This window comes from Garra rufa, chromosome 11 (assembly GCF_049309525.1).
Source record: "Garra rufa chromosome 11, GarRuf1.0, whole genome shotgun sequence".
Classification (NCBI taxonomy): Eukaryota; Metazoa; Chordata; class Actinopteri; order Cypriniformes; family Cyprinidae; genus Garra; species Garra rufa.
This window is the reverse complement of record NC_133371.1, coordinates 5,372,616-5,391,881: the sequence shown is the minus strand read 5'-3', so window position 1 is coordinate 5,391,881 and position 19,266 is coordinate 5,372,616. Positions and strand designations below refer to the sequence as shown.

At 37.1% G+C, this 19,266-nt stretch overlaps 2 protein-coding genes across 3 annotated transcripts in view; one reads left to right on the top strand and one right to left on the bottom strand.

Moving 5' to 3' along the window:
* Window positions 1–19,266, top strand: part of veph1 (ventricular zone expressed PH domain-containing 1) — a 127,665-nt gene that overhangs the window by 20,324 nt on the left and 88,075 nt on the right. The gene's annotated exons all lie outside the window — the stretch shown is intronic.
* ptx3a (pentraxin 3, long a) lies at window positions 6,543–15,238 on the bottom strand. The gene is made up of 3 exons (XM_073850993.1): window positions 14,941–15,238; window positions 12,593–13,174; window positions 6,543–7,910 (listed from the first exon to the last, which is right to left on the bottom strand). The coding sequence occupies exons 1-3, from the start codon at window positions 15,089–15,091 to the stop codon at window positions 7,279–7,281; spliced, it is 1,365 nt and encodes a 454-aa protein (XP_073707094.1). The 5' UTR covers window positions 15,092–15,238; the 3' UTR covers window positions 6,543–7,278.

Below are 19,266 nucleotides of genomic sequence, written 5' to 3'. Positions count from 1 at the left end.
GAACACAGACTGTTATGCAATAGTCGTGATCGTTAATAGTTACGCCCCCAATATTTGCATAGCCCAGTCATCAGTAACGTCAGTACATCAGTAAAATAAGGCAAGCCACTGAAGGGACATGGTTAGCTTAATTCAAGCGGTAGCCTTTTACATTGCAGTACATAAGATTTCACTTACCACATAAACAGAGAGATGACTGCGCTGATGATGGTGAATGATGGAGAAATGACTGCGCTGATGATGGCGAATGATTTACAGATCCTGAGCATCACTAACTTGTGTGGTAAGTACTTGTGTCACTGCAGTATAACGTTACACAGAGCACATGCGATCACAATAGTGAGAGTAAAATGTTGCGGATTCAAAACGGCAGATTCAACAAACCGCATATTAAAAGCAGCTAGAGCTCCATAATTAAATAAATATTTCCTCCATGTGCCAGTTATTGAGATGAGCAGCTCTGTGAAACAGCCAATCAGAGCAGAGCTCCTCATTAATATTCACGGACCTTCCAAATAAGGCAATAACAGAGCATTTCATTCTAGGGTCAAATCCTAGCGTTGTAAATGGACTTGTAAAACCATTTCTGGAGAATTTTTGCCCTTTCCTATGCCATATACCTTCTATGTAGATATCAGAGAACAACTTAAAATATTGTATCAGTGCATTCTATGGCACCTTTAAGAGTGTACACTAAATCCATGGTATGTAAATGATGGTGATTTGTAGACTTCTGGATGTATCATAGCACACAGTGTTTCTTCTGTTTATCAGCGCTGTTTCATCTGGCTTTAAACTTTGGGTTTAAATCATCGAGTCATTTGTGTTCACTGAATTCAAGCACTTCACACTCGATCTCACAGTGCTGTTTAGTGCTCGCGTGACAGACTCATCAGCGAGTAAATGCATCTGCTCTATTTGGATAAAATTGTACTGTTACTGACTCTTGTAAGTGCTCTAGTGGGCAACCTTGCATGTTTATTTCTCATGGGGAAGGTAACAGATTATCTTTTGATTAAGTGTGCTTATATGAGGGAACATGGAGATAAAATGACCAAGCCTCACAGACATTATAAACCCTACAAACGTTGGCAAACCTTTGGTATATCAACCTGGTGCTTTGTAAACACGATTATCATGTGCCGTGATAAATTTGTTGTGAGCATGGTACTGCAAAATCACAATAGGCTGTCAGAAATTAGAGTAGAGAGCAACCCCCAAGCCTTTTTCTTTAAAGGATTAGTTTACTTCCATTTACTCACCCCCTTGTCATCCAAAATGTTCATGTCTTTCTTTCTTCAGTCGATAGGAAATTCTGTTTCCTGAGGAAAACATTTCAGGATTTCTCTCCATATAATGGACTTCAATGGTGCACCCGAGTTTGAACTTCCAAAATGCAGTTTAAAGGCAGCTTCAAAGGGCTCTAAATGATCTCAGCCGAGGAAGAATGGTCAAACTGACAATTTATATACTTTTTAACCTCAAACGCTTCTCTATGTCTGCGTGAACTGTTTTTTTCCAGTTCAAGACAGTTAGGGTATGTCAAAAAACTCTTATCTCGTTTTGTTCCCCAACTTCAAAATCGTCCCAAAATCGCTGCAGAAGTACAGACCCAGTGTTTACAAAGTGAACATGCAAAGAAGATCAAATACTCTTTACAAAAATGGTAAAACAGCTATGTAGGTTTTATAGTTGAAGGAGAAAATGAGACGGGATGTTTTTTACATCCCCTAACTGTATTGACCCGGATTACACAGACTACGCATTCGTATCGCAAAGACGAGACAAGACAAGCATTTGAGGTTAAAAAGTAGATAAATTGTCTATTTGTTTGGAAAAGTTGCCAATCCTTTCGCTAGATAAGACCCTTCTTCCTCGGCTGGGATCATTTGGAGCCCTTTGAAGCTGCATTTAAACTGCATTTTGGAAGTTCAAACTTGGGGGCACCATTGAAGTCCACTATATGGAGATAATTCCTGAAATGTTTTCCTCAAGAAACACAATTTCTTTACGACTGAAGAAAGAAAGACTTGAATATCTTGGATGACAAAGGGGTGAGTAAATTATCTGTACAATCCTGCAACATTAAAAAGATTAACCACAGACTTGAGATACTATTAGAGATATTTGTTTGTTCAGCAAATGAACAATTATCTGTCAAGTAAACATCCATCTAATCATGCGACAGTGGTTTATAGTTCCTCATTCTACTTTCTACTTTCTATTTCTGCATTCAACATTTAGCTTCTTGCCAACATAGAAAACATTGCCTCAGCTGAAGAGGGACCCTCTTGGGTTTTAATTTGTATTATTTAACTGTCGATGGGGGTTCGAGATCTAAATGAAGTGCATTGTCTTAAAACTGGGCTTGCTGCTTGACCATCATGTTCGTCCAAGAACTGATTACGTAACTCGGTTTTGAAACTGTCATGACGACTTCCACTCAACAGTTGCCCAGGTTTTTGGAGCCTGGGATACAGTAAACAATTGGCGGATCACTACAGGCAAAACAGCTTGCATTGAGTTTCCATATTACCTATACATTGTGTATATATACTCTCAGGCCTCCTTTGATTACATCTTGTACCATCACAGCACTCCAGAGGGCTGAGTGGGAGAAGAAAGCCAATACACGAGTTAGCAGAACCTCTGGAATGAATCCTAGAGATAGAAAACAGAGCACTTACTCAACTCACTCTTTCTCAAAAGCTGTAACACAAGCACAAGACCAGGATCTTTGACTCTGGAGGAATTAGTTGCCTGCATTTCCTTGCTGAAATTCAGCATGACTCAGGGAACTTACTGTAATAGTAATCCAGTATAAGCATATCAGGTTTTTGCGGTTTCTCCATATTCCATGCATTATAGCAGAGGACCAGCTAACGGGATTATTAGAAGTTAATAGCTCAGACTTGTCCTTCCGCAAGCCTCCCGTTGGGGTCTGTCCTCCTAATCAGTCTCCTTTCCCCTTCTCTCATTAACACCACCCTGGTCCTACTTTCCATGGGTTCACAGAAAACCAAAAACGTGCAACCTCTTCACAGTCCGTGAAGCAGGAAGTGAGGTAATGGGATTCAGGTTAGGTTTTGTGGGGTACCATCGAGGGGTTCTAAACGCTGAAGAGTGCAAAGGGAAGGGTAGAGCAGTGACTCATAGAAAAGTTAATGTTCAGACCAGGCTCATTCTGACAAATGGCTTTTGAATATCAAACATTTGCCACGGTAAGTGAAGAAAACAGGAGATCATGACCAGCTTTACTTCAGCAAAACTTCGATTTTTTGTCTTGTTTCCATCCAAAATATCTAAAAAAATTAAAATTAAGTGCATAACAAGCAAAATAATCTGCCAATGGGGTAAGAAAAATAATCTTGTTTTTTGTTTGAAATAAGTTTTTTTTTGCTTACCCCATTGGCAGATTATTTGGCTTTTTTTCCAAGCCAAAATGCACTTGATTTTGACTTGTTTTTTCTGAAAACAAGACAATAATTTTTACTTGTCTAGAAAATCCTTCTTGATTTAAGAATTTTTAGATATTTTGGCTGAAAAACAAGACAAAAAAATCAAAGTATGAAAAGCATTTTTTTTGCAGTGTAGACAGCTAGTTTACTGCAAAAAAAAAGGTTTATCTTTTTTTTTTTTTGTCTAGTTTCTAGTCAAAATATCTAAAAATTCTTAAATTAAGATACATTTACGAGATAAGCAAAATGACTTAAAATATTTAGTCTTGTTTTAAGTAAAATGTATTTAATTTTGTTTTTTCCCTCTGGAAACAAGTAAAATCATCTGCCAGTGGGGTAAGTAAAATATTCTTAAAACAAGATTATTTTTCTCACTCCATTGGCAGATTATTTTGCTTGTTTCAAGCAAAAACGCACTTAATTCTGACTTGTTTTTTCTGAAAACAAGACAATAATTTTTACCCGTCTAGAAAATCTTTCTTGATTTAAGAACTTTTAGATATTCTGTCTTAAAACAAGACAAAAAATCTAAGTAAGAAATGCATAAGAATGCATTTACTATATAAGCAAAATGACATAAATATTTAGTCTTGTTTTAAGTAAAATGCACTTAATGCTTTTTTTGCTTAGATTTTTTTTGCCAAACTTTCTAAAAATTCTTAAATCAAGAAGGCTTTTTTAAAATTATTTTCTTGTTTTCAGTAAAAACTAGTCAAAATTAAGTGTTTTTGCTTGAAACAAGCAAAATAATCTGCCAATGGGGTATGAAAAATAATCTTGTTTCTGTTTGAAAAAAGATTATTTTTTTTTTACCCCATTGGCATATTATTTTGCTTGTTCTAAGAAAAAACTCATTTAATTTTGACTTGTTTTTACTGAAAACAAGAAAATAACTTTTACTTGTCTAGAAAATGGTTCTTGAATTAAGAATTTTTATAGATATTTTGGCTGAAACAAGTAAAAAAAATCTAAGTAAGAAAAGCATTTTTTGCAGTGCTGGAAACAAGTAAAATCATCTGCCATGTGGTAAGTAAAATATTCTTAAAACAAGTATTTTACTTAACCCACTGGCAGATAATTGTACTTATTTTAAGCAAACTGGAAACAAGACTAAATAGCTTATGTAATTTTGTTTATCTAGTAAATGCATCTTAGTTTAAGAATTTTTTGATATTTTGACTAGAAACAAGGCAAAAGTACTAAGTAAGACAAGCCTTTTTTGCAGTGTTAGGAGACCGCCACCATAAAAAACATATGCTGCTCTTTTCAGCAGGACAGGCAACAACTTTTACAATCATCTAGTCTCTCTAAAATGTTTGCTGAGCTCTACGTAGGTGTTTTACTAGTTTCCGTTGTGTGTAGTTGCCTCAACAGAGGGGTCTCGTGTTAAAGTCATGCCGGACGTACGATGAGTGTTTGTAGTGGTCTGGAGTGTGTTAGAGACAGCTCCCCTGGTGTGTACACTCACTACAGGAGCAGGAAAGGTAGAGGTGGAAAAGAGCATCTTTGAAACATTAAAGCTTTTGAATGGCTCCCAAACTCCCTCCAGCAATGCTCATTATTAGTAATATCCCTTCAAGAATGCAGTCTCTCTAGCACCATCTGGATCCACTAATCAAGCTGAGGCCTGAGTGCTTTTGCTAAGCCAATGATTTGTTCCTCTTTTACGCTGACCCGTGACCAGTGCCATCCAGATCCTTGGTTATGCTGCTTGTTATACCAGACACCCCATGCTGGTCCATGATGTTTTCTTGTTTTTGATTAAGTGATTTACTTACTTGCTTTTTAATACATTATCTTATTGTATCTTATCATTGACATCATTGTGCATGTTATTCCAAAAAAAAGAAAATGCTTGTCAGCTTGCCTGTGTATTTATTTATTTTTGTAATATATGTGACCCTGGAGCACAAAACCAGCCTTAAGGAGCATTTGCAGCAATAGCCAAAAATACATTGTATGGGTTAAAATGATCGATTTTTCTTTTATGCCAAAAATCATTAGGATATTAAGTAAAGGTCATGTTCCATTAAGATATTTTGTAAATTTCCTACCGTAAATATCTCAAAACTTAATTTTCGATCAGTAATATGCATTGCTAAGAACTTCGTCTGGTGATTTCCTCAGATTCCAGATTTTTAAATAGTTATATCTCGGACTATATATCTATAGTCCTTATTCTGACAAACCATATATCAATGGAAAGCTTATTTATCAAGCGTTCAGATGCTTTTCAAAAAGCAAACAATTAAAAAAAAAAAAAAATTAGTAAAATGAGTTTTGAATGTTGACATTAACTAACACATCACTTCTCTATGACTTTGTAAAACTTAGTTAACAAACCAATAGATATTGATAAATCTGAAGAAACTGATAAATCGAATTTGCTAATGCTGTTTCAAATGCAATGTTATGGTCCAGTCTTTTCAACAAAATTTTGCTGGCCAAAAAAGTCAATTTTCTGTTGTCAATAGTGCAGCTATGTATATCACTTTCAAACGAAGCAAGTTTCTGTTGTCAGCATGGGTTAATCTGTTAAAAAATCTTCACAGCAATGCCGTAGAAGAACCAATTTTGGTTCCACAAAGAACCATTCAGTCAAAGGTTCTTTAAAGAACCATCTCTTTCTTACCTTTTTATGACTGAATAACCTTCTTTTGCCACAAAGAACCTTTTGTGAAACAGAACGTTCTTCAGATGTTAAAGGTTCTTTATTGAACCATTTAGACAAAAAAGGTTCTTCTATGGCATCGTGAAGCACCTTTATTTTTAAGAGTGTACCTGGTTTTCACTTTCTTTGGGCTACAAAGGGTTGCCCTTCTGTAACATGATGAATACAGTCTTGCAGAGTTTACGAAAATATGGGACAGCCATCAGAAGTACACTTAAGTGTCATTTGGGACAAGGCCACACTCTCTCACTGATATCTTTACTCGTAAGCTCTTTGCACCATTTGAATTTAAGAATGATTTAGCCATATCCGGAATCATAATCCATCATAATGTATTAAATTGCAACATACAGTTTATATGATGCACTCACCTCTTGGTCACTTTTGCATTCAACAGAACCTGAATGACCATGTTTTTGTCATTTTTAGTTTTACAATTTTATTATGGTTTGTTTTTCCCAACCCTCAGAAAAAATCTATGTACATTATACATTCATCTTAGCCTCTTAATAAAAAAGTACATTATAATACATTTAATCACATCAGCGGAAACATAAAAATAAAGTCACAATATGTAAACATTTTCCACAGTTCCATCATCGAAAAACATAGCAACCATCTAGTGGTAAAACGACAAACCAAAGACGTTACTCATTAGCAGAACTCATACAACAAAATATTTTAAAATGAATCACGAGATCTAACAGAGCCTATAGTTTGAAAAAATAAAATGCATAAGAAATATAACAATGGAAGTATTACATTACAAATAGATTAAAATTAAGTCAAATCTGAATGTAAACATTATCAATCAAGATAAATAGTTTTGACGATACATAATATATATTTTTTTAAAAATCCTTCATATTAATTGAAAACATTCTTGTAAAACAAAACAGTTTGTAATAAAAAAAAAAGATATATGACATGACATCCCTCCAATGGCAGCAGTTTAACTATTGTAACTTGCTCGACTACAGCCAGTTCACCCTAAATCACATTTTCCCTATGAGGGAGCATTTTCCGCACATCTAAAGAGAGGAGAACTATTATTGTGTGCAGGTGTAGCAAAGCAGGTTCTTAATATGTGCTTGTAGGAGCTCAGCTGATTTGTATACAGGGCTCAGGTGGTTAAGACAGTAGGGAAATTTAGTATATTAACTTGACACCCCCTTTTGGCTCAATGTCAGACACGCCCCATGCCACCACATTACCACGGATCCCACAACCGCTCCCGTCCTGCCGTGCTTGCTGGGATATCTCCTTTGAATCCAAAACGCGGTCCCACATGTTCACTCCAGTCATCTTCCCTGTGAAGGCCTGCTCCACATCAAACGTGTCTGGGATGCTGTGATGCCTGAACGAAGGTCCATACTCTTGCCCCAATAGTATGCTTCCTTTGCTGCGCAGCTCATGACCTTCAGCCACTCCGGCAGAGCTTGCAGCCTGTTGACCTTTTACCCAAAGTGAAGCCAAGCCCTGATACGAGCTCCAGGCTGCACAAATGTGCGCCCACTGACCCTCTTCAACTGCCCCTGAAGCCTCCACCAAATGGCTTTCGCCATCGACCGTAAAGAAGACGGTCTGTCCGCTCAACACCAGCTGGAGTTCGTAGGCATTGCCAGTTGTGCTGTAAGAGAAGAGGATGGTCTTGTTGAGCACCTGCGTTGGTTTCACCCACAGGCAAATGGTGACGGCACTGGTCTGAAAGGGTGTCTTGGGTGAGATTTCGACGTGAGCTGTGGATGAACGTGTGGGGAAGAGCAGCCCAGTGTCACAGCCTGGAAAGGAAGAAGAATTGAGAGAGGGGAAAAGGAGAGTGTTAAAGAGGACATTGGATGAACATTTTCCACAAGTTGGTTCCTTTAGGGTCTTCATAATCTTCAATGTCTGTAACTTTACCTATAAGTGTAACTTTGGTTAAAGGTGTCCTATTATGCTTTTTCACTTTCTGAATTTTAGTCAGTGTGTGGTGTGTATGTTTGGGCATAAAAAAGATCTGCAGAGTTACAAATCTCAAAGTCCACTCCAAAGGGAGATATTTAGTAATCCCTTTTCAAGAACTACAACGAATGGCTCCTTTGGACTACAGCATTTGTTTTCCGGATGCTATTATGTCACAACGCGGTCCATTAGAATATCATTCGAATAAATCCCACCTACGGAAATTTGAATCGTTGGCGGGTGGGAAGGGACCAGGTGGGGGATTCGCCTAACTTTAGCGATGTAGCATGGAGAGCCACTTCTTGGGTGCTTCCTGCGGCTTGTATAAACGTGAGCATTGACTAAAGTGTCTACAAACTGCTCAGGTAGCCGTCCTGGAGCCACGCCATTGACGTGTGTGGTATAGAGGACGAAACACATGCAGAGCCATAGCTGATATAAACACAAGCATCGACTAGTGTGACGATCATCAGTGTCCGTGTCGGAGCCATGCCGTGTAAATAATGAAATAAATTAGCACAATAATGATAATATCATGTATCGGCGAGCTCGCAAGCTGACGATAGGACCAACACTACTGTAGCGTATTATTTACTCAACCTCCATGGATCCTAGGTGTATATGACTTCCTTCTTTTAGACGAATGCAATTGGAGTTATTTAAAAAATAATCCTGCCACTAGACAAGTGTTTCTCTCCATCAGTCCAAAACAAGTCGATCCATAATAAAAAGTGTCTCACATGGTTCCGGAGGGGTCAGTAAAAGCCTTCTTTAGCTATCCGATGTGTTTTTGTAAGAAAAATATCCATATTTAAAACGTAAGAATCACTTTAATCTAGTTTGTGCAGTTGTACACGGAACTTGCTGCTTTGGGAAGGGGCGTGGCAGGACTGAACGCTGTCTAAGATGTTCGCCAATTGCAATGCAGTGGGACTGCTAACCAATCACAAAACATTTTGTTTTTTTCGGAAGGTGGACCTTTATCAAACCCGGAACTAATCAAGCCATTTGTGCCAGCCTGGGGAGAAAGCTATTGTAATAATGCAAATTATGTGAAAAACAATGCATTTTTCAAACCACCAAGCATGAGAGCATGTTCTAGTGCACCCCCAAAACAAAATAAAGACTTTGTCTTATTTTAGCACAATAGGACTCCTTTAAAATTTCTCAACGGTTGTGTAAAACAACACCCTTTTTACCTTGTCAAAAACAGCTCTGTTCAAAGCAAGCCATTTTGGTACATGTCTCTTTAAGTGATAATGAGCTACTGCTCACCCTTCCCCTCTCTCGTCCTAATCTAATCCACTGCTTCCTCAGTGCCTTTGATGTTAGATTAACTAACATTTGTGCTTTATGTTTCTCGTTATTGAAAAGTGTTTAACTTCCTTATCCTACAGTTCTACTGTACAGATATGAATTTACTTTTCCTTCAGCCTTAGGCTGATTTATTTCACTTTTTTGTGTGAGAGGGCTTTTACATTTTTTACAAATCTAACTTTTTTATATTAAAAACAAACAAGCAAGCCCTGCCCCAATTTAAAAAGTAACGCAAAAGTAATGTAACTCATTACTTTCCATAAAAAGTAACTAAGTAACGTGATTAGTTACTTTTTTTAGGAAGTAACACAATATCGTAATTCATTACTTTTAAAAGTAACTTTCACCAACACTGTTTGCAACTGCAAGTAATAAAGTCAGAATTGCAATATATAAACACGCAATTGTGAGTTATGAAGTCAAGTTCTGAGGGGACTCAGAATTGTGGGTTTATACAGTATCTTACAATTCTTACTTAATAACTTGTAATTGTGTGCTCTATGGTCAGAATTGTACGTTTATATCTCGCAATTGTGACTTTTTCTCAAAACTGCGAGTTTATATCTCACAATTCTGAGGCGGAAAAAAATCTGAATTGTGAGATAAAAAGTTACAATTACTTTTTTAAAATATTTTATACAGTCGCGGAAACTGGCTTTCATAGTTTAGGTTTTTTGGGAATTAAAAAAAAAGTAGTGAATGTATTTTCTATCATTGTAGGGTGGTTGTGTCCACACACTGCAAAGACACATTTATATGCAAACACCACGTTACAGTGAATTTTGCATCCGATGTCCCCTTTAACAAACTTTGTTTATCCACTTTTAGAAAGAACAGAATTAATCTGTTATGATGTCTTTTACCCTATTTATTTCAGAGAGAGAACCACTGCACCACTCCACCCATCAATAGGTGCAACAATTGCATCACTGAAAGCTTATTATTTTATCTGAATGACCTTCACACAAAGAGAGTTCATCACAAAGTGTAAATAAATGCATTAAAATGTCAGTCTTTCATGATGTAATCTTCAGCACATCCTTTATATTTTAATAGGCGTTCAAAGTAATGAGTTTCACTGTAAACATTTAGTCATTGTGAATCCTGTCCAGGCTTCGCTCGTGCTGAACCTCCCAAAAGAGACAGAGATCAAGAAACCTCACGCTTTTAGTCTTTATTCGCTGTTAAATATGAGGAGAATTGATTAGGTAGAACCCGACTATTATGATGCAGTTGTCTTTTGGAAGTTCATGAGCTTGTTTTATACGGGTGGTCAGTTTTGAGAGGACCTTCAACCAAAAGGAACTGAATTACAGTTTTGTAAAGCGGAAAGGGGCTGGTTAATAGGATTGGTACATTCTCTCTCCTATGGGTGATTGCTTTGCTATGACAGGCCACGGCTCTCCTTTCCTACCGTAGCTTACAATATTTTCATTACATTTGTCTTGGGTTTCCTGCTTTGGGAGGATGGAGGGAGGCTAAGTCATTCTCTAAACAGTCTCATCTGGTTCTGTTTTCCCCCCTGGACGCTTTGGTGTGGTCGCCCTGCATAGCTGTTAATAATTATACCTCCCTCTGTCTTTCATTTACTCTATCTCTACTAAGCTATTTAATGCAGAAGGCATGGGGCATTTGCAGATTAAATCATTTTTAGCTTAATCTGAGCAGGAACGGTATCCGGCTTACTGAACAAAGTGATGCGGGTATGGTTTGTTTCCCAACTCGGTAGGAGCTTGGGGAATGTCCTGAAGGTTAAACATTTATCAGATTTTGAGGGTATCAAACCTCCTACCTTGGGGTCTTATGAGTTGACATGCTTTGTGTTTGTGTTAGCTACGTTGGCTAGTGGTTTGATCGTACCATGTGGTTCACATAAATCGCAGATTTACAGCTCAAAATTTACAGCACTAAACCAGAATCGTATAAACAGGGCCTAAAAAGAAACACTCGCCAACAGTGTTGGGGGTAATGCATTACAAGTAATGCAAGTTACGTAATAATATTACTTTTTCCAAGTAACTAGTAAAGTAACGCATTACTTTTTAGTTGACAAGAAAATATCGGAGTTACTTTTTCAAATAAGTTACGCCGCCTAAAAGGCTGTACGCATACGCTGAGCCGCTCCAGACAGCACACCATTAGTGCTTCAATAGACGCAAACACACACAATTATGTCAAAACATGCATTTTTTTGTAAATTACCTAATAAATGTAGTCTTAAATGACTGTAACGAGTTGGTTGAAAATCGGATATGTGTCAGATACGCATCATGTGCATCAGGTTTTAAAAGGACCGCGCTGAAGTCTGTAATTAATGAGAGACAAATCATCACTGAACTGCTCTAGTCGCTGATTAACTTTTGTAGCTTGAATAGAGATGTATATCTGTTTAGTTTATGCATATACAATTTATAGTTTAAGTGAAGATTGTTTTAAAATCACTTAAATTAAAAGTTGTTATATATTTCACAGCCTATTAAATGTTAAAAACAATGGATTTCATTTATAGCCTACTGTAATGTTAATTGGCTATAATTAATAGGTAAAACTGAGGGAAATGCATTTAATAGAGACACCAGTAGCAGTACAAATTAAAACCATTGTAAATATGTTTAGTCATTGTAGTAGCCTAGTATTAACTGCCTGTTTTTGACAAAAAAAAAAAAAAAAAAAAAAGGCCGGTAAATTTTATCACGTCATCGTCCATTGGCAGGTGTGGCAAAAAGTTAGTTCACTGCAAAAAAATACTTTTCTTACTTCTTACTTTTCTTGTTTCCAAAATATCTAAAAATTCTTCCAAAGGGGTAAGCAAAAAAATCTTATTTCAAACAGAAAACAAGATTATTTTTCTTACCCCATTGGCAGATTATTTTGCTTGTTTCAAGCAAAAACAAACTTAATTTTGACTTTTTTCATTTGAAAACAAGACAATAATTTGTACTCATCTAGAAAATCCTTCTTGTTTTAAGACTTTTTAGATATTTTGGCTGGAAACAAGACAAAAAATCTAAGTAAGAAAAGCATAGAAGTTAGAATCGATGCATGATGTTTTGTTGTTTAGAACCTACAAAATCAATCTACATGTGCGTTTACCCTTCCCATACACAGTGTGGTCCAACACTTTGAGGCATCATTTAGATGCCGCTCAATGACGAAGCAAAAATACTGACTACTTTTGCTCTTTATAGCTTAGATGTCTCACCTGATGGAAGGCTGTTTGCAAAGGCCATTCTGGTGTTAAGGGTCAACTGTTCCCGGATGGTTTGCAGCTCACTGGAGATGGTTGCCAGAGCCTTCTCCAGCCGACCTCCATTCTCTGTCTCAGTCACTTCTTGCATGAGGTGTCGGGCCTGAAAGCTCTTGGATTGGGAGGCCAGACCTCCTCCTCCCCATTTCAGGCAGCCATTCTCCAGTTGCTCCAGCCGCAAAGCCTGGTTTGCGCTGGCGACCAGAAGCTGCTGCAGAGCTGCATCCTGCTGCGCGTACTGATCAGCTGAGACCTCTCGCACACGCTCCAGCGCGTTCTGCAAACGCGTCTCTGTTTGAGTCCCGACCCGTCGGACCGAGCTCTCGACCGCAGATGCGCAAGAGCCGCCGTACTGTGCCACAAACTGTAACATCTCCTCTCTCAGACTCTGCAGCTCCACCTTGATGATATCATCGGTGTACTGCAGGAGCATGTTCTCTTTCATCTGGGAATTTTCCAGCATTGTGAAGAGCTTATCCCACTTAGTGAACGCTGGAGCTTTGCAGGGCTCAGGGGTAGGTGTGGGGGTCTCCTCCTCTGAGAGAGAAATCAAGGGAGAGGAAAAAAAGAGTTTGGATGAAATGGTTACTAAATGGTCTTAAAGTGACACCATTGGGTTAGCAGCGGAGATTGCAGCGTGGTTCTGTGTAACTCATAGCTGACGTAAATTCTTAGATCTGGAAAACGTTAAGATTGAAACTTAACCAAAGAGTAACTTTTCAGCTTTCTGCAACAAGGGGATGATCCCAGCAAACAGAAATGCAAAATTTATTTTGAATGCACTGACACATATCTTCACAACATGACATTTATTTATAACCTTGGCTCCTTTAATGAGAATTTTTTCTCAGTAGTGCTTCAATGGACGGAAACACACACAATTATGTCAAAATATGTGGTTTTGCTGGGTTGTCTCGTAAATGTAGTCTTAAATGAGTCTTAAATGACTCTAAAGAGTTGAGATAAAATCAATTTGTGTCAGACCCGCATCATGTGCATTAGGTTTTAAAGAGACCGCGCTGATTTAAAAGTGAAAACTGCTGAAGTCTGTAATTACACTGCAAAAAATGCTTTTCTAGCTTAGATTTTTGTCTTGTTTCCAGTCAAAATATCTAAAAATTCTTAAATCAAGAAGGATTTTCTAGATGAGTAAAAATTATTGTCTTGTTTTCAGAAAAAAAAAGTCAAAATTAAGTACAATTTTGCTCGAAACAAGCAAAATAATCTGCCAATGGGGTAAGAAAAATAATCTTGTTTTCTGTTTGAAATAATGTTTTTTTTTCTTACCCCATTGGCAGATTTTTTGGCTTGTTCTAAGCAACTTAATTTTGAGTTATTTTTTCTGAAAACAAGAAAATAATTTTTACTTGTCTAGAAAATCCTTCTTGATTTAAGAATTTTTAGATATTTTGGCTGGAAACAAGACAAAAAATCTAAGCTAGAAAAGCAGTGTAATGTAAATTGAAGAACAAAAGAAAAAGAGAAATCTTCACTGGACTGCTCTTGTCGCTGATTAACTTTTGTAGCTTGAATAAAGATGTATATCTATATAGTTTATGCATAAAGAAATACTGCAACTAAAATAGCTAAGTCAGTTTATAAGTCAACCATAGTTGATATAAATTCTTAGATTGGGAAAACTTTAAGATTGAAATTTAACCAAAGAGTAACTTTTCAGGAATGATCCCAGCAAACAGAAATGCAAAATTTATTTTGAATGCACTTTGAAGACATATCTTTAAAACATGACATTTATTTATAACCTTGGGTCCTTTAATGAGAATTTTTTTCACTAAGAAAGTAATCAATTTGTAAATAATGATCAGCCCTTTTGATTTAAATTTAACCAAAAATCTTTAAAGCTATAAAGTTTCTGACCATCAAAAATATTTTGTATTTTCTAAATATCTGGTTCTTTCTTTCTTTCTTTCTTTCTTTCTTTCTTTCTTTCTTTCTTTCTTTCTTTCTCTTTTTTTGTTGTCAGAGACATGCAGTATACTCAAAAGACAACACAACAAATCTTCAACAAACAAAACTTATAATATTATACATTTATAATTTAATTTATATGATGTCTCATGACACAACACATGCAAATGTTCCTGCATTCACAAATATTTACACAAATGATCCCAGTGAGTCACATTGTTTGTTTTTCTGTCTTTCTCCTTGCTAATATAACTCCTCGCTGAAAGAAATGTCGACACACGTAGGCTGAGAGTTTATTTGTCCTGTCAACACACACGTCACAGCTAATAGTACTGATCACAATAAAATATTGAATGTTTTTTAAGGTTACTCACCTTCCACCTGGTCGTCGTAATTGATCTCATTCAAATAACTTCCTCCATAGCCCACCTTGATAACCTCCCCATAATTATCAGGTACTGCAATGGACAACGAAACCACCAGACACATGGCCTGGAGGAAAGTCCACTTGGATGTGCTGGCCATGTGTGATACGAACAAGGCTCAGAGTGTTTGTGTATAATGGTCTCTTTTCTCTCTGGTGGTCCTCCTGGTTAGATGCTGAGCAATCGTTTGGCTGGACTCCTGCTTGTTTGGTGAACTGCTGCTGAAAGGCAACTGAGCCTGATAGAGCTCTGTGGTCTATATAAACATTGCGCTCAGAAAGAGAGAGAGAGAGAAAAAGAGGTGGGGGAGAGAGAGAGTTAGCTCCAGTGAAAAATTCTTCGTTGGAGGTATGGGTAGTCAAATTGTTGTACTGATCCTGGAAAGAGAGAGAGAGAGAGAGAGAGAGAGAGAGAGAGAAAGAAAGAGATTGGGGGAGGATGTTGGGAAAGAGGTACAAGCTGAAGACCTGAGAGGGAAAGTACTGAAGAATTTTGAAATAGTGGTCTGGAAAAGTCATAGGAATTTCTGTAATACCAAATTCCATGAAACAAATTCCCTAAAATCAGAAATGAATGGTTAAACACTAATTTAACCCTCAGTCTCTATCTGAAATCCTAAATTCAATCTAGAGTTTTAACCTTGTTAAAAACATTCCTGTTCCTATCCCTAGCCCTTAATTTCATAGTCATATTTCATATGAAGTTGAAAACAGTTAAAGGAGTTGTTTACCTTCAGAACAAACATTTACAGATGATATACTCACCCCCTTGTCTTCCAGGATGGTTATGTCTTTCTTTCTTCAGTTAATAAGCTATGATGTTTCTTGAGGAAAACATTTCAGGAATTCTCTCCATATAGTGGACTTCTATGGTGCCCCCAAGTTTGAACTTCCAAAATGCAGTTTAAATGCAGCTTCAAAGGGCTCTAAATGATCTCAGCCAAGGAAAAAGGGTATTATAGCGAAACGATGGGTCATTTTGGAAACAAACTCACTATTTATGTACTTTCTAGCTTTCTATTTAGACAGTTAGAGTATGCTGAAAAACTCCCATCTCCCATTTTCTTACCCTTCAAAATCGTCCTACAGTACATCTCTTGCTGAAATACCGACCCAGTGTTTACAAAGTGAACAAGCAAAGAAGATCAAATGCCCTTTACAAAAAAAAAAAAAAAAGTAAAACAGCGATGTAGGATGATTTTGAAGTTGAAGAAGAAAACGAGATGGGAGTTTTTCGACATCCCCTAATTGTATTGACCTGGATTACACAGACTACGCATCGCAGAGATGATACATGATGACCATTTGAGGTTAAAAAGTGTATAAATTGTCAATTTGTTAAAAAATTACCAATCGTTTTGCTAGATAAGACCCTTCTTCTTTGGCTGAGATCGTTTGGCGCCATTTGAAGCTGCATGTAAACTGCATTTTGGAAGTTCAAACTTGGGGGCACCATTGAAGTCCACTATATGGAGATAATTCCTGAAATATTTTCCTCAAGAAACATGATTTCTTTACGACTGAAGAAAGAAAGACATGAACATCTTGGATGGCAAAGCGGTGAGTAAATTATCTGTAAACTTTTGTTCTGGAAGTGAACTAATCCTTTAACAAAGAGCTGAAGTTGCAACTACTAATAGACGTGTAGATGGTCAGCAACCAATCCATCTCTTGTGAGACAGAATCTCTTGTCTTTACCGATAGTGCTTCAAGTTTGTAATCAGATTTTTAAAAGCTAGGGCTCACCAGTGACGTTGGGGCATCCAGCGACAGAAACACTTACAAGCAACTAATGTAAGTACAGTGAACTTGTGACCACCAGTCTTTAAAATGACTGCGAACAAGCATAAATTCAATCCTTAACCTCTCCCTTTCGAAAAAGAAGTTTATTCAAGAGGACACTTTCAGTCTGCTTCTCAGAAATGTGCTTTAGATACTTCTCAGAAATATACTTAAAAAAAAAAGACTTTTTAGAAAAAGTCTGAATATATTTGAGGTATGCTTGAGCTCTGATAATCTGTGTTTTCATTGTTTTACAATAGGGGCACTATTGTACATCTTCTGTACAGAATTTCCAAAACACAAGTGAAGAAGAAACCGAAACAACAGATGCTTCCACATGTAATCTAACACAATCGTCAGACATAAAACAGCATCAAAACCATAGATATGTAAAACTGTGTAACGTTATGGAATAAAATGTCGACCCATGAAGAGGTGATAATGACTGTCAAGCTTTGGGGTGTTGATCAACTCATCTACGTTTTGATTATCATGAATAATTTTCAGAAGCGCTCGACTGTGGCATAATAAATTTGTGACTTTCAGCCCCACCGTGCTTCATATTACAGTGACCTTAATAAGTATTTAATACATTAGCTTCTTAATCTTTTAGATATTGGCCGCCTTTGACACCGTAGACCACTTCACACTATTATCTAGATTGGAGTCTTGGGTGGGTCTGAAAGCTAACATTCTGAAATGGTTTCAGTCATACTTGTCTGACAGAAAGTTTTTAGTGAAGCTGGGTAATTTTATCTCTTCCCTTGCCCCTCTGACCTGTGGCCTTCCACAAGACTTCCTCTCTATTCTCTCTTTTCATGCTACAACTGGGCTCTATTTTAAGGAACCATGGTGTGTCTTTTCATTCAAGATACTCTACCTATCAAAAGAAACAATTCCACTGCAATTACTTCTCTTCTGCAATGTTTAGAGGAGGTAAAATCATGGCTAGCCCAAAATTTCCTCTTTCTAAATGAAGACAAGACCAAGGTAATTGTTTTTGGTCCAAATGAGAACACTGTGTATAAGCCCTGACTTGGACAACCTGGGTGTTCTTGTTGACCAGCACTTAAAAGTTTATACATTTTACATTATCGGATCCAGTTTTTATCAGCTTCATCTACTGTCTAAGTTAAAATAAAAAAAACTTTCTCACTCCCAAAACTCTTCAAATAGCTGTTCATGCGTTTTATTACATCTCATCTAGATTACTGCAATTCTTTATATTGCGGTATATCTAATTCTCAAACTGCGCGTCTTCAGCTTGTCCAAAAGTCATCAAACTCATTGGTTTGTTTTGAATATACGCCCTCTCGTGGCGAAAACTTACATATTGTGCCTTTAAAATATTTAGTCTATTAATTTGGGTTTGTTCTGGGTCAGTAATGTCCACAAGCTTTGTTTGTGATAATGGAGTAATAAGAAAAGCTCAGATTCAGTTTTTTGGTTTACTGTGGGGTGCTGGGATTTGGGTCATAGAAATTGACAACATTTGGTGCAAACCACAGGCTCAATTCTCCAGAAACAAAGACTCAAATTTAAAATAATTTGGTCCCTCTTGGACTTCTAAGCCTGTAGGACTGATATATATTTCATGTGCAGGGACAAGTGCCGTTTTATGGAAACCTAAAGGTCCCATGACATGTACCCTTTGGGAAGTCGACATTAATATGTCTGCAACATAATTTTTTTATCTAACTAATTACACAATGTTTTGGTTAATTGATCGAATTAATCACAATAAGTTTGAGTGTGAAAATACCGACAAAAGATTATTTAAAGCTATTTTTGTGTGAGAAACAGGTCTAGTGGCAAAAACGTACATATTGTGCCTTTAAACTTCTTTGTTTGTTTTGAAAATGCGCCCGCTAGTGGCGAAAACTAAATATTTAGTCTATTAATGTGGGTTTGTTCAGGGTAAGTAATGGTGCACAAGCTTTGTTTGTGATAATGGGGTAATAAGAAAGACTCCGATTCTGTTTTTTTGTTTTTCTTGTGGGGTGCTAGGGTCATAGAAATTGGTTGTTATTTGGTGCAAATCACAGGCTCATTTCTCCAGAAACAAAAACTCAAATTTCAAATAATTTGGTGCCTCCTGAACTTCTAAGGCTGTAGGACTGATATATTTCATATGCAGGCACAAGTGCCGTTTAATGGAAACATAAAGGTCCCATGACATGTACCCTTTGTGAGGTCGACATTAATATGTCTGCAACACAAAATGCTTTTTACATGCAACGGATGGATTTTTCTGCTAATGTCAGCCAGGTTTGCGACAACATCAGCATGCCAGCAAATCTTTCCAGAATGTGTGCTTTACATTAGTCATCAATCCATTAACAGTCAGAAGTTTACTCATCAACACATTTTCTGCATGAATTTCCACTGATGCAGATAACACCCCACAATGTCTCATTTCCCACAGTAATGTTGTCTCCTACTCAGGACGTTTACTTCATAGTGCCTGGTGCAAAAAGCATGGAGGCGTATCCGA

Bases quoted from the DNA above. Each gene is read 5' to 3' on its own strand.
- ptx3a (XM_073850993.1), bottom strand. From the start codon at position 15,091: ATGGCCAGCACATCCAAGTGGACTTTCCTCCAGGCCATGTGTCTGGTG. The intron at 13,175-14,940 runs GTGAGTAACCTT...TTTCTCTCTCAG, and splicing joins TTACGACGACCAGGTGGAAG to AGGAGGAGACCCCCACACCT. The intron at 7,911-12,592 runs GTGAGACATCTA...CTTCCTTTCCAG, and splicing joins TGCAAACAGCCTTCCATCAG to GCTGTGACACTGGGCTGCTC.